The sequence below is a fragment of the Notothenia rossii genome, assembly GCF_949606895.1.
Source record: "Notothenia rossii genome assembly, contig: scaffold_479, whole genome shotgun sequence".
NCBI lineage: Eukaryota > Metazoa > Chordata > Actinopteri > Perciformes > Nototheniidae > Notothenia > Notothenia rossii.
The window spans coordinates 1-15,000 of NW_027640022.1; the positions used below are offsets into that span (position 1 = coordinate 1).

The 15,000-nt window shown below is 40.7% G+C and overlaps 1 protein-coding gene across 1 annotated transcript in view; it reads left to right on the forward strand.

The window, feature by feature from the left end:
- Positions 1–312: 312 nt before the first annotated feature.
- The window catches only part of LOC307027165 (intraflagellar transport protein 172 homolog), a gene marked incomplete at both ends in the record, with an annotated part of 23,423 nt that continues 8,735 nt past the window's right edge, over positions 313–15,000 (forward strand). Inside the window, 9 exons of the mRNA XM_079695357.1 lie at positions 313–410; positions 709–844; positions 4,468–4,584; positions 7,190–7,332; positions 7,932–8,025; positions 8,117–8,181; positions 8,837–9,017; positions 10,113–10,222; positions 12,118–12,247. Coding sequence (XP_079551483.1) covers positions 313–410; positions 709–844; positions 4,468–4,584; positions 7,190–7,332; positions 7,932–8,025; positions 8,117–8,181; positions 8,837–9,017; positions 10,113–10,222; positions 12,118–12,247 — 1,074 coding nt within the window. The remainder of the gene's footprint in view (positions 411–708; positions 845–4,467; positions 4,585–7,189; positions 7,333–7,931; positions 8,026–8,116; positions 8,182–8,836; positions 9,018–10,112; positions 10,223–12,117; positions 12,248–15,000) is intronic.

A 15,000-nucleotide genomic window follows, 5' to 3' on the forward strand; every position in this document is an offset into this window, starting at 1 on the left:
TCAGTAAACACTACACAAAGAAGCATGTAAAGGAACGTGACACTAATATATAATATAAATATTAATGTGGTAAGTTAGAACATTCAAATGACATAGATATATAATTTACAATTTGACTTCCTGAAAGCTAAAATGTAAAGGTTTTTATTTTTTCTTCCCTTTTCCGAACCTATTCAAAGTGGAATAACACATTTAACTAGTATTAATTGATCATCTGGATAACCCTGATGCATTTTGTTCTGTAAAGAATATATGTAGGCCTCTGATAAAGATCGGAGGAATTAAATAAAGCTGTTGTTGTTATTGTTGCAGTTGGCGGTGACGTGCATGACGGAGGAGGAGGTGATGGCTCTGTACATCAGCAGAGCTCAGGAGCTGGAGAGGGATCTGAAGTTCAAGGAGGCCGAAAGGTAAAAACACATTTATTTTTAGGAATCATCGGCTCCTGGGTGCATGGAAATAGAACGAGGTAGAGTGAGACAACTAAAGTGTGTGTGTGTGTGTGTGTGTGTGTGTGTGTGTGTGTGTGTGTGTGTGTGTGTGTGTGTGTGTGTGTGTGTGTGTGTGTGTGTGTGTGTGTGTGTGTGTGTGTGTGTGTGTGTGTGTGTGTGTGTGTGTGTGTGTGTGTGTGTGTGTGTGTGTGTGTGTGTGTGTGTGTGTGTGTGTGTGTGTGTGTGTGTGTGTGTGTGTACGTACGTGTACGTACAGGTTGTTTGCCACAGTGAAGCAGCCTGACCTGGCCATCACCATGTACAAGAAGAACCGGATGTTTGACGATGTGATCCGCCTCGTGGCCAAACATCACCCCGACCTGCTGACAGAGACTCACCTGCACCTGGCCAAGGTACTTTATGTCAGGGGCCGTTTCTAGAAATCACACAATCAAGCCTGGCCATGATCTTTGGAAAGAGACAATGCTGTTGAGTTTGAAGGTCACCTATTATGCAAAATCCACTTCTCCATGTCTCCTCTACATCAACATGTGTCCCCTCTTCTTCATGTCTCTTCTACATCAACATGTGTCCCCTCTTCTTCACGTCTCTTCTACATCAACATGTGTCCCCTCTTCTTCATGTCTCTTCTACATCAACATGTGTCCCCTCTTCTTCATGTCTCTTCTACATCAACATGTGTCCCCTCTTCTCCATGTCTCTTCTACATCAACATGTGTCCCCTCTTCTTCATGTCTTTTCTTCATCAACATGTGTCCCCTCTTCTTCATGTCTCTTCTACATCAACATGTGTCCCCTCTTCTTCATGTCTCTTCTACATCAACATGTGTCCCCTCTTCTTCATGTCTCTTCTACATCAACATGTGTCCCCTCTTCTTCATGTCTCTTCTACATCAACATGTGTCCTCTCTTCTTCATGTCTCTTCTACATCAACATGTGTCCCCTCTTCCTCATGTCTCTTCTACATCAACATTTGTCCCCTCTTCTCCATGTCTCTTCTACATCAACATGTGTCCCCTCTTCTTCATGTCTCTTCTACATCAACATGTGTCCCCTCTTCTTCATGTCTCTTCTACATCAACATGTGTCCCCTCTTCTTCATGTCTCTTCTACATCAACATGTGTCCCCTCTTCTTCATGTCTCTTCTACATCAACATGTGTCCCCTCTTCTTCATGTCTCTTCTACATCAACATGTGTCCCCTCTTCTTCATGTCTCTTCTACATCAACATGTGTCCCCTCTTCTTCATGTCTCTTCTACATCAACATGTGTCCTCTCTTCTTCATGTCTCTTCTACATCAACATGTGTCCCCTCTTCTTCATGTCTCTTCTACATCAACATGTGTCCCCTCTTCTTTATGTCTCTTCTACATCAACATGTGTCCCCTCTTCTTCATGTCTCTTCTACATCAACATGTGTCCCCTCTTCTTCATGTCTCTTCTACATCAACATTTGTCCCCTCTTCTCCATGTCTCTTCTACATCAACATGTGTCCCCTCTTCTTCATGTCTCTTCTACATCAACATGTGTCCCCTCTTCTTCATGTCTTTTCTTCATCAACATGTGTCCCCTCTTCTTCATGTCTCTTCTACATCAACATGTGTCCCCTCTTCTTCATGTCTCTTCTACATCAACATGTGTCCCCTCTTCTTCATGTCTCTTCTACATCAACATGTGTCCCCTCTTCTTCATGTCTCTTCTACATCAACATGTGTCCTCTCTTCTTCATGTCTCTTCTACATCAACATGTGTCCCCTCTTCCTCATGTCTCTTCTACATCAACATGTGTCCCCTCTTCTTCATGTCTCTTCTACATCAACATGTGTCCCCTCTTCCTCATGTCTCTTCTACATCAACATGTGTCCTCTCTTCTTCATGTCTCTTCTACATCAACATGTGTCCCCTCTTCCTCATGTCTCTTCTACATCAACATGTGTCCCCTCTGTGGAAAGAGACTCTGAAAGTCTCAGGAACAAAGATTCTCTCTCTTTTTGATCCATTTCTATAAAAACCTGTCTGAAAATGAGCTGATCGGATTTTGGCCACTTGATGATGTCATAACGATGTTTTGTCTTGTGTAACCATTAGCCAATCAGCAACCAAGGTAACCCCCCCCCCCCACCTTATCACCTGAATCTCCTCCTAGAGCACCATTGAGTTCTTTGTAACCAAATGTCTCTCAGAGGGGCGTGGGGAGGGGCTCCTTATTTTCATCTAAAGTAACAGACAGAGAATTAGCACTTTGGAAACAGGGCTGAAACAGAGGGGATTATGGGTAATGCTGCAATGATCTGTTTGGTGTTTCAGCCAATCAGAGACAGGTTCTGTATATATCTGAGACCTGTGATATATTGATAGAAAACAGTATCATAGGGGACCTTTAACAAATGTTTTCTTTGCTGCTTTTAACACCTCAAGCCATCTAGTTTCATAACATTGGAGAAGGCAGTCAGTCTACGGCCCACATCTCTGACATTAGGGAACTCACACAAAAATCACTTCTCTCTCTATCCCTCTCCTGCCTCTCTTCTGCTCTACTATGCATTAAAGGCAACACAAATAATCTAATCTAATAATCTATCCTTGTCAAAGTCATGCCTGCTTTGTGACTGTCTCTTGTTTTCATGGATGTATCTTAGTAGTTAAACGGCTCTAAAGGACTACGTTTTGATTGGTCGACTAGCTGTCCAAGGATATCACTGATCATCATGGGCGGTGATTTAGAGCTCAGGCTAATAATTAAAAGAAAAAGTGGAACGCAAAAGCACTTTTTATAAATGAAAGGCTTATTTGCATATTACAATTACATCTAATTATTTCCCTTGTTAACTTTTTTGCAAGAGAGGCAAAGAATGATTGTCTAAAGTTCACATGGTTCAGTACAACGTGTGTGTTTGGTGTAATCATCGGCTGCTCAGCGTCTTCATCAGCAATATTCAGACAGCAATTAATAATGTGTCCTGTCTGAAAGGCTCTCAGATGCTCAGATACTGCTCCACTTCTGGCACTCTTACAGTTTAATCCCACTTTATTTTTACCGCTCTCTGTTTCTTATGTAACAGCCGACGAATGCGTGTGTTCACAGTTTTGTGGTCGTCTCATTATCTTGTGAGAATTGCCCCGCAGTGCTTTAAACTCAAGTCATCATTAGAAATGTCCCGAAATAAGAGTTCTGCCCTGAATTCAGAAAAAGAACAGCAAGAATAAATAAATAAGTGTCTTTTTAGCACAAATGCTCGTCTTTTCTTGCAGCGTTGGAGGAAGGACTGACATTTAGCAATAAAATAGAAATACAAAAATGTGTATATTGCTTAAAGGGGACCTATCATGCAAAATGCACTTTTTGATGTCTCTTATACATAAACATGTGTCCCCGGTGTGTCGGGGAACTCACGCAGCGTCAGAAAATAAAACCCTCTCTCTTTCCCTCCGTACCCAAATCTCTAAAAACGGGGGATCAACGGAGCTGATCCAGATTTGCGTCCGATATGACGTAATATCTGAAATGTGGACCCACGGCCCAATCAGAAACGTTGCTATCAGAAACAAGGCCCGACTGTTTTGGACGTAATATGGTCGGTGTTTACATTAGCATCGCTAACACTCAGAGCTAACCTGTACTGGAGAGCATGTGTGTGAAGAAGCAGGAAGTAAAAAGGAACTCACCTTGTGGTATAACCGGCAAGAGAGAAAGCCTTTGAGCTCCATACTGTTTCAGAGAGAATCCTTGATAATCCATGATATGGCGTTTCATCACGGCAGTATTTAGTTTAGACAGTAGCTGCCGGGTCCCGCATAAAGCTTTATACCCCAAATCAGCACTTTTGAAACAGGAAGTGGAGTAGAGGGATATGAGGCATGTTTATTATAATATCCAAATGCTAATCAGTACTCATATGTATCTATTATTGTTATGACCTGGCATCACAATTATAATCAGTTGTCTTTATATATAATCGATCTGGCTGTTTCACTGTACATCATGTCTATGCTTTATTGATGTGTTCTGCAGGAGATGGAGGCAGAGTCCAGGTTCTCCGAGGCAGAGTATCACTTCATGGCGGCTGAAGAGTGGAAAGCTGCTGTCCACATGTACCGAGTCAACGATATGTGGGAGGAAGCTTACAGGGTACGGATACACTCACAGCTGGTGTGTGTGTGTGTGTGTGTGTGTGTGTGTGTGTGTGTGTGTGTGTGTGTGTGTGTGTGTGTGTGTGTGTGTGTGTGTGTGTGTGTGTGTGTGTGTGTGTGTGTGTGTGTGTGTGTGTGTGTGTGTGTGTGTGTGTGTGTGTGTGTGTGTGTGTGTGTGTGTGTGTGTGTGTGTGGATAAGTGTCTTTTAGCACACATGCTTGCCTTATGTTGCAACCGAATACAGTAGTGGAAGAAGTTCTCACATATTTTACATAAATACCACCGCTGAAAGTAAAAGTCCTGTATTCAAATGTTACTCAAATACAAGTATGAGCATCTAAATATACTTAAAAGTAAAAGTACTCATTATGCAATTGTTAATACAGGTAAATAAAACAATATACACAAAGTGAGGTAGGATGAACTACAGTATATCACATAATCATTTTAATTGAGACTTTTTGTTTAACCCGGGCAAACTAAAACCATATTCCTTTTGATATTGCTGTAATAACTTTAATTTATATAGCGCCTTTCATAAATCCAGGGAGACGTGCTACTTTGTGCTTCTACTCAAATACATTTGTAATGCCAATATTATACTATTTGTTTCACTACATTTAACTGAGAGTTGTTGTTACTAGTTAAGAGATAAAATATAGAATGTTATTTCCCCTGCCAAATTAGGAGTCTAAATTATGTTTAGCTTATTTTATGAAGATGTATTCCTGTGTGGCGATGTTAACACTTACATTTAAGTCACCCTGTCTAGCGCAGTGTAATAAGGGCTTTATAACAGCACTATCATATTGGTTTATAATTGAACGTATTGACATAATTAAATTAGTGTGGCCACCCATGTGCTGTATAAACAATCAATGAATGATAACAAAGTAAAATGCCTTTTGAAAATGTGCATGGTTGACAAAAACTGTGTATTATTGACCGTTTAAAATATTCGGTAGCACTTTAGAATAAGACTACCCAAATAAAGGGTTTACGAATAGTTTGTAATTCATTTATTAATTAGGTTGTGAACACTTTATAAATTCATAATAAGCTTTTATAAGACATGAGATAAACAGGGCAACTGTGACCGGTTGCTTGCCAAATAGTGAGCCCACATGTATCTTTACTGCTAAGCCTTATATTGGCTACCTAGCTTACTTTGTCTCCTTCATCAGCCAGCATCCTTGGTAGTTGCTCACTGAGTTGATTCTCGCTGAGTAGCCAATTTAAGGCTTAGTCCTCTTGCCAAATAGTGAGCCCACATTTATCTGTACTGCTAAGTCTTATATTGGCTGGCTACCTAGCTTACTTCGTCTCCTTCATCAGCCAGCATCCTTGGTAGTTGCTCACTGAGTTGATTCTCGCTGAGTAGCCAATATAAGGCTTAGACATCTTGCCAAATAGTGAGCCTGTGTTGATGTACAAAAACTATGTTAGAACTGGTTTATAAATGGTTCTTAATGATGAATAAAGTGTTTACAACCTAATTCATAACCTAACTATGAACCCGTCATGAATCCTGTGTAAGGGTAGTCCTATTGTAAAGTGGTACCAACTCTTCTTATAGCTGCACATGAATACAATGTGTTTTATAACCATTTAATAAGGGTTAATTTGATGCTCATAAATGCAAAGAACTAGTACTTAAAGTGAAATGAAATGAAGCTTTATGGGCACAACTCTATTACGTGTGTTTTCCCTGCCGACTCTGTTTACTGCTTGGGAGCACAGTGGAACTTTATAGCTTCTATAAAATGAGTTTTGTCTCTGGGTTTATCTGTGGTGAGGGGGTTAGGGAGCCACACTGCGGCAGGACTCCTATGGTGATATATAGACATTTATTTATTAGGATAAACCCCTTGAGATGCACCATCTTGTTTTCAAGGCGATCCCGAGAAAAGCAACGCCGTGCATCCACACATGAACAAAATAACAGAAAGCAAACCATGACAAACCATCATGCAAAATGCACTTTTTGATGTCTTTTATACATAAACAAAACAACAAGAAGCAGGAAGTAAAAAGGAACTCACCTTGTGGTATAACCGGCAAGAGAGAAAGCCTTTGAGCTCCATACTGTTTCAGAAATAATCCTTGATAATCCATGATAGGGCGTTTCATCACGGCAGTATTTAGTTTAAAAACATTTTTTTTTTAAATCTTTATACCCCAAATCAGCACTTTTGAAACAGGAAGTGAAATAGAGGGATATGAGGCATGACTAGAATGGGTGATCTGTTTGGTATTTTGAGCAAAACACTTCATAGATATGTTTTTTATATATTTGTATATATCTATATACATAATAATAATAATAATAATAATAATAATAATAATATAAAAATAATAAATGTATTTTTTAAGCGTTTTTTCCGGTGCTCAAAGTCGCTTTACAGAGATAGTTAAAAATGACAACAAATAAATATAGTATTAGTCACATTAAAATCAAGCAATAAAAGAACAATCACACGTTAAAAGCCAGTTGGAAGAGGTGAGTTTTTGTACGTTTTTTGAAGGTGGTGAGGTCAGACATGCAATCATTACGATTTGATATATATATATTTACAGATGTATTTTCTCACGTGTGTGTCAGGTGGCAAAGAGCCACGGGGGTCCTGCAGCCCAGAAGCAGGTGGCCTACCTGTGGGCCCGCAGCCTCGGGGGGGAGGCAGCCGTCAAACTGCTCAACAAGTTCAACCTGCTGGAGTACGCCATCGAGTTCGCTGCCAATAACTTGTGAGCTGCTACACGTTCACACGACACACACTGTGATGTATCTTCATATACTCACATCCTGAATGTATGAATAGAATAGAATATATCTTTATTGTCATCATACAAAGTACGACGACATTTATTTGGCAACTCTCACCGCAGAAGAGTGAATGGAAGCCCATTACAGCCAATTTCATCTTTCAAAATAATAACTTTGAATTTCAAAATAATGGCTCAATATATCAAAATGATGACTTAACATGACACAATAGTGAGTAAGTATTGCAACATAAAGACTTACTAATGAACAACTATGACTTTTGAGGACGCTTCTTATTATTTTGCATTCCTTTGTCAACATTTTGAGATTCTAGGTCATTTTTTAAATAACTTTTAATAGAAACTGTCTCATTATACTGACTTATGGGATCTTGTTTTGTAACATTATGTTTTGATAATCGACAAATCCCTAAAAATATTTCTTAACTGCTGTGATTTTTCTGAGATTAACACAGTACTGTATATCAAGAAGGCAATGCATCAAATATCTGAAGCTGAACATGTTTTTCGCCCAAAATGCAAAATCTGACTCGGTATCTTGCTTTTTATTTACTCCCCAGCTCATTTGACTTTGCCTTTGATTTGGCTCGTGCTTCATGTAAGGAAAAGATTCCTGAGATCCACCTCAAACATGCCATATACCTGGAGGATGAGGTAAATCTGTCACGCCCCGCTGCACACAAACATGCTGTCGGTGAAGGGAGGAGTGCTGACTCTGACGTTCTGTAACCATTTCCTCTTCCAGGGCAAGTTTGCTGAGGCCGAGTTCGAGTTCATCAAAGCCGGAAAACCCAAAGAAGCCGTGTTCATGTGAGTGGATTAAGCTCAGTGTTACAGAGCAGGAGATTTTAGAATTAGGAGTACGTTTATATGTATATGTAGTTGAAGATCAGTAGTGTAATGGAACCAAGTAAATTATCCAAATGCTAGTGAGTATCGTGATCTGTCCTGATATCTACATGCCAGTGGAAGAACAAGCTACTTAGCACTTTTAGTATGACAGCCTTTAAGTAATTTTAAGATGCAACATTGTTTGTGTAAATTGTGTGAAATGTATGTTTTGCTGCGTATGGTGAGTGGTGTTACCGGTGCAAAAGACACATTTCTATGTTATTTACATATAATTACTTTCACTATTTCAATTATTTTGTCTGTTTCATTGTGTTGCACTGTTGGAGGAGGCTGTGAACTAAGATTGTCATTGTCTTATCTACACTGTAGCTATGTACACATGACAATAAAAGCCTTGAATCTATAATAAACAATAATGGGATCTGAATATAAATCTGAAATTTAAATATGGTATTAAAATACAAAATGTATGTACTTTCCTTAGTACTTTTAGTTACTTTATGGTATTTTACACTCAATTTCACAGGGAAATATTGTCTCTTTTGATGTTCCATTCCTACGCACAGCATTTTAACTTTAAAAACAAAAAATGTTGGCATGTGTTCTGCTGCAGGTATGTCCACAACAAGGACTGGGCGAGTGCTCAGCGGGTGGCGGAGGGACACGATCCAGACAGCGTGTCCGAGGTTCTGGTCGGACAAGCCAAGTTCTGCTTTGAGCAGAAAGATTTCCAGAAGGCAGAAGCTTTCCTGCTCCGAGCTCAGAGACCAGAGCTCGCTGTCAAATATTACAAGGTAGCAGCCACAAAAAGCATAGCCTCTTTATTTAAAGAGTCCTCTCCTGCTGATGTTCAGGTGTATATCAGTATGTAGTGTCTCTACTTTAAAGAGTCCTCTCCTGCTGATGTTCAGGTGTATATCAGTATGTAGTGTCTCTACTTTAAAGAGTCCTCTCCTGCTGATGTTCAGGTGTATATCAGTATGTAGTGTCTCTACTTTAAAGAGTCCTCTCCTGCTGATGTTCAGGTGTATATCAGTATGTAGTGTCTCTACTTTAAAGAGTCCTCTCCTGCTGATGTTCAGGTGTATATCAGTATGTAGTGTCTCTACTTTAAAGAGTCCTCTCCTGCTGATGTTCAGGTGTATATCAGTATGTAGTGTCTCTACTTTAAAGAGTCCTCTCCTGCTGATGTTCAGGTGTATATCAGTATGTAGTGTCTCTACTCTAAAGAGTCCTCTCCTGCTGATGTTCAGGTTCATATCAGTATGTAGTGTCTCTACTTTAAAGAGTCCTCTCCTGCTGATGTTCAGGTGTATATCAGTATGTAGTGTCTCTACTTTAAAGAGTCCTCTCCTGCTGATGTTCAGGTGTATATCAGTATGTAGTGTCTCTAGTTTAAAGAGTCCTCTCCTGCTGATGTTCAGGTGTATATCAGTATGTAGTGTCTCTATTTTAAAGAGTCCTCTCCTGCTGATGTTCAGGTATATATCAGTATGTAGTGTCTCTACTTTAAAGAGTCCTCTCCTGCTGATGTTCAGGTGCATATCAGTATGTAGTGTCTCTACATGTCTCCATGCTTTAATGTTCAAAAAGCTCTTTATTGTTCTCATACTGCCTGTGCTGCAGCACAACTCTTTTCACCCTCTGTCTGAAACCAGAGCCCAGTCTGCTCTGATTGGTTAGCTGGCCGGCTCCGTTGTGATTGGTCAACCGCTTAGAGTGTTTTACATGCACAAAAACCTATATAACACACTACAGGGAAGGGAAAAAATGTAAAAGTCTACACTTTTTACTTTTGCCTTTTATTTGTACCGTACCTTTGCAGTTGTAACTCCGTAAATGTCCCCACTGCAGGGCGGATATATGATTTCTGATTGTGTGTTTTTCAGGATGCAGACATGTGGAGTGATGCCATGCGTATCTGTAAGGAATATATCCCCAACAAACTCTCCCTGCTGCAAGAAGAGTACGAGAGTGAGACCTCCAAGAAGGGAATCGGGTGAGATTCATATATAAGAAACTACTGGTTTCGCCACATAAAACAGTTATATCGATTAGTTAAAACAGCAGATGCCAAATTCCTCGTCAACTTGTCTCATTATTATGGATCAGAGTGTTGGAGTTTGTATTTGTTATGTTGTTAAGAAAGCCCTTCAAAGCCAGAGGGAAACCACCAAACCCTCTCTGAACGTTTGACAGGCTGTTCACGCTGCAGTATCATCTATTCACAAAGAGGCGGTTTGATGCTTTATTAAAACACAGCTCATGCATTATCCCAAATTGAAAGTACCAACAAGGAATAGCTCGTTAGCCGGCAGCATGCAGCTCTTCTCCCTCTTTAATGACTTGTGGGAGAAAAACATCAAACGTTACCAATGGAAACGGGCGAGGAAGTGAGGGTTACACTGAATTATTCCTGCAGAGTTTACAGCTCTGTGGAAGGATTCACATTCCAGGCATCGGAAAACATCATGGAGTTGTTTCACTTCTTTTTATGAGATGTAATGAAAATAAGGCATTGAAGACGGTCAGGGCAGGTTTCTGTGAGTCATGTGATGATGATGATGATGATGATGATGATGATGATGATGATGATGATGTGTGATTCAGAAATAGAAAACAATGTGTTTTGTTCCACATTCATTTCAAACCAACTGAAGTGAAGATGAATTCGTTCAACCCTTTTAAAAGACTTGTGTTAAATTCTGAATGTTTTGATCATAGCTACAAATTAACCTGTTGGATACATTGAGACTTGACAATAACTGAAGTTACTTAATTGAGTGATTAATCTGAGAGATGTTAGATGTCGTGGCACGCTTTGTCACAGCCATTATTCTCATCTGTTTAACATCAAAATAATACTGCCACTTAAATGCAGTTTTATTTTGATTTTTTTAATGTTTTTTTATCATCAACCTCTATTTCTTTTGTTTTTCTTACTCTCATGTAAGCTGCTTTGTTGTTTTGGAATGACAAGATCGAAAATATTGAACATTTATTGCCACTTATACTGAAAATAAACAGTATATTGCTATATCTTTTAAAGGTCCCATGTCATGGCCATTTCTACTGATCATAATTCCATTGATGAGGTCTACTAGAATAGATTTATATTGTTCAATGTTCCAAACTCACATTGGTTTCTCAAACAGCATCTCTCTGTCCTAAACGGGTTGTTGGAGCTCCTGCCCCCCCCCCCCTCCCTGTGAGCCCACTGTGCTCTGATTGGTCAGCTCGCCCACTCTGTTCTGATGAGTCCACCACCGTTACAGCGGAACATCAGTGTTATGTTTTACAATGGCGTTTGTTAGCAACCAGGAAATGACACCATTAATGACAAACAGATGAGAATGCTGCGTGGGGTCTGGGTGCCGTGTTGGAGGGACGCTGCGAGGATCCACTAGCACCCAGCGCGAGTGTGTGTGTGTGTGAGGAGCTCCACGGATTGGTCCATTTGGGTATGGTTACGTCACTATACCCAGGAAGTAAACAATGGAAAAAGAGAAATGTCCAACGAGGCGTTCTGGGGCAGCATAGACAGGTCTTCTCTGTGTTAGAGTTTTACTCTCTACAGGGTGTACTTTGATGGTTTTGACTCTGCAGACCGTTTACATGCAGAACAACCTTCATAACACACAAGGGGACGGGTGATAACCGGAAAAGCATGACATGGGCCCTTTAAAGTTTGGTTTTATTTTAATGTATGCACCTCAACACCAAGTCAAATTCCTCGTATGTGTTAACCTGCCTGGCAATAAACCTGATTCTGATTCATCAACAAACTGAAACAAGACAACGAGCAGCAACCGAGACGCCATCTTGATAAATAACCTTCAAAGGAACTGTATTTGTTCGTGTGTTAATAAATGTGTGTGTTTTGGGTGTTTCCAGGGGTGTGGAGGGTCTGCTGGAGCAGGCGAAGGAGTGGGAGCAGTCGGGGGAACACGCCCGGGCCGTGGAGAGTTATCTGAAGGTGAAGGACGACTCCAACACCGCCCTGATGGAGAAGTGCTGGATGAAGGTAAAAGATAGTATTCTTAATGACCAAGCGGAGGATTAATTACTTTAGAATTGACTAATCACTTAATAATGTCCTCATCTAAGAGAGTGGATCTTACCTGAGGTGTCTTAGTACATTTTGAGTGATTGTCAGGTGATTTATTTTGCTTCACAAATTTGATCATATCATATGCACAGCAGCTACAGTGTAGTTATGGCCATGACAATCTTAGGTCCCGAGCTACTCCAACAGTATTATATATCGGACATGAGACAAAAAAACAACAACATCAACAAATGTGTGCAAATGAAAGAGAGTACGACACATTTGAATAAAATAATGCAGGTGATGTTGCTAGACCCGTCTACAAGTAGTGCCGATTAAGTTAACTACATACATGTCAGGAAATAAATAAATACAATAAGTGACCAAGTAAATGCAGGTCACTTTCAACATCAGAAGGGATTACTAGTCTTTTTTTATTAGTAGAGGGCGATCAGATTGTAGATTGAAATGAAAATGTACGTTTGCAAAATGTCGCCACCTTTTGTATAGAGAGGCGAAGCCCCTCCCTTTCCGGGGGACCTCCATGGGAGCTTATTTCTGAAAAAGTATGTATTGAAGTCAATGGAGAGAGAAAGATTATCTTTAGATCCCGTTTGAATTGTGCCACGAATTACACATATGATGTTTGTCGATTTAAAAGATAATTTGCAAGTCAAAAAAATTAAAATGTGTCGTAAAACTACATCTACAACTACATCTCCCGTCTCGCACCACACACCAAGACGGCCGTCACGTTGGCACATTTCACTTCTTTCTTTCAGAATGAGGTGAAAAGTATTAAAAGAGGTGAAAATCACTCCAAGTCTGGGCATGTTGAGAGCTGTACATACACACAAGGGGAGTTAGTCGGTTCCGTAAGACCCAGCATGCGGGACCGGGACTCTGGGATTTGTAGTCTTTCTAGTTGCGTATTTTTCATAGTCTTATATTTCAACAGTTTTACGACAAACTGTGACTTTTTTGACATGGAAATTATTTTTTAAGATTGACAAACATCATATGTGTAATTCGTGGCAAAATTCAAACGGGGTCGAAAGGTAATCTTTCTCTCTCCATTGACTTCAATGCATACTTTTTCCGAAATAAGGTCCCACGGCTCGGAAGTAGATGGGCAGGACTTCGCCTCTCTATTGATGGTTCCTATGACAACTTAAGTAGCTTGGAAAATAGCGATATGGGGAACTACATTTAATTGGATTTACTGTTTATCAGACGACAAATGAGACAATAATTAGCGTACGGTTCATTTAGCGGCTGTCACATTTAACATTTTGTGTCATTTACAAAAAAGCCAAGTCTTTCTCTCTTTCTTGTGCATCTATTTTTATGACATGGGTATGGCTGTATGTACAATTACATGTATCTTCTATTAGAGGTTTTTTTCAATAGTGAACAAAAATACAACACAAGTGTGAAATTGGAAACAGGACTCAGAGAGACACGAGGAGAGCTGGAGCTTTGGTGGCAAACACTGACGGTTTATTTGGAGTTACGGCAGGAGAATTAAAGACAGGTGGTGTGTCACGAGTTGACACAGCGGTTGCCAAACCAATTCTGAAGAACTCTTTCTGCATCTCGAGGTTTTAACTAGTTCAGAGTGTAATTATCAACATTCTTTATCAGAGAGACTAAAGCAATATGGACCCTGAATCTAACCAGAGCTTTCGTCCATAGCAAAGAATGTGCGCCAGGGAGCCTTCGTCCCTGAAAAGAAAACTACCTCATGGCGGCTTGTGCTCTGTCATAGACTGTTAACAACAATGCACCCAAGCTCCTCCCCCTTAACAGAGATAGCAGAAATACCCAAGCTCCTGCCCCTTAAGAGAGATAGCAGCAATACCCAAGCTCCTCCCCCTTAAGAGAGATAGCAGCAATACCCAAGCTCCTCCCCCTTAAGAGAGATAGCAGCAATACCCAAGCTCCTCCCCCTTAAGAGAGATAACAGCAATACCCAAGCTCCTCCCCCTTAAGAGAGATAGCAGCAATACCCAAGCTCCTCCCCTTAAGAGAGATAGCAGCAATACCCAAGCTCCTACTCCTTAAGAGAGATAGCAGCAATACCCAAGCTCCTCCCCCTTAAGAGAGATAACAACAATACCCAAGCTCCTCCCCCCTAAGAGAGATAGCAGCAATACCCAAGCTCCTCCTCCTTAAGAGAGAGCAGCAATACCCAAGCTCCTCCCCCTTAAGAGAGATAGCAGCAATACCCAAGCTCCTCCCCCTTAAGAGAGATAGCAGCAATACCCAAGCTCCTCCTCCTTAAGAGAGATAGCAGCAATACCCAAGCTCCTCCCCCTTAAGAGAGATAACAACAATACCCAAGCTCCTCCCCCCTAAGAGAGATAGCAGCAATACCCAAGCTCCTCCTCCTTAAGAGAGAGCAGCAATACCCAAGCTCCTCCCCCTTAAGAGAGATAGCAGCAATACCCAAGCTCCTCCCCCTTAAGAGAGATAGCAGCAATACCCAAGCTCCTCCCCCTTAAGAGAGATAGCAGCAATACCCAAGCTCCTCCCCCTTAAGAGAGATAGCAGCAATACCCAAGCTCCTCCTCCTTAAGAGAGATAGCAGCAATACCCAAGCTCCTCCTCCTTAAGAGAGATAACAGCGATACCCAAGCTCCTCCCCCTTAAGAGAGATAGCAGCAATACCCAAGGCTGTAGACCTATGCCATGAGAAAAGAGACAGTGAGAGGTGAAAATGATGAACT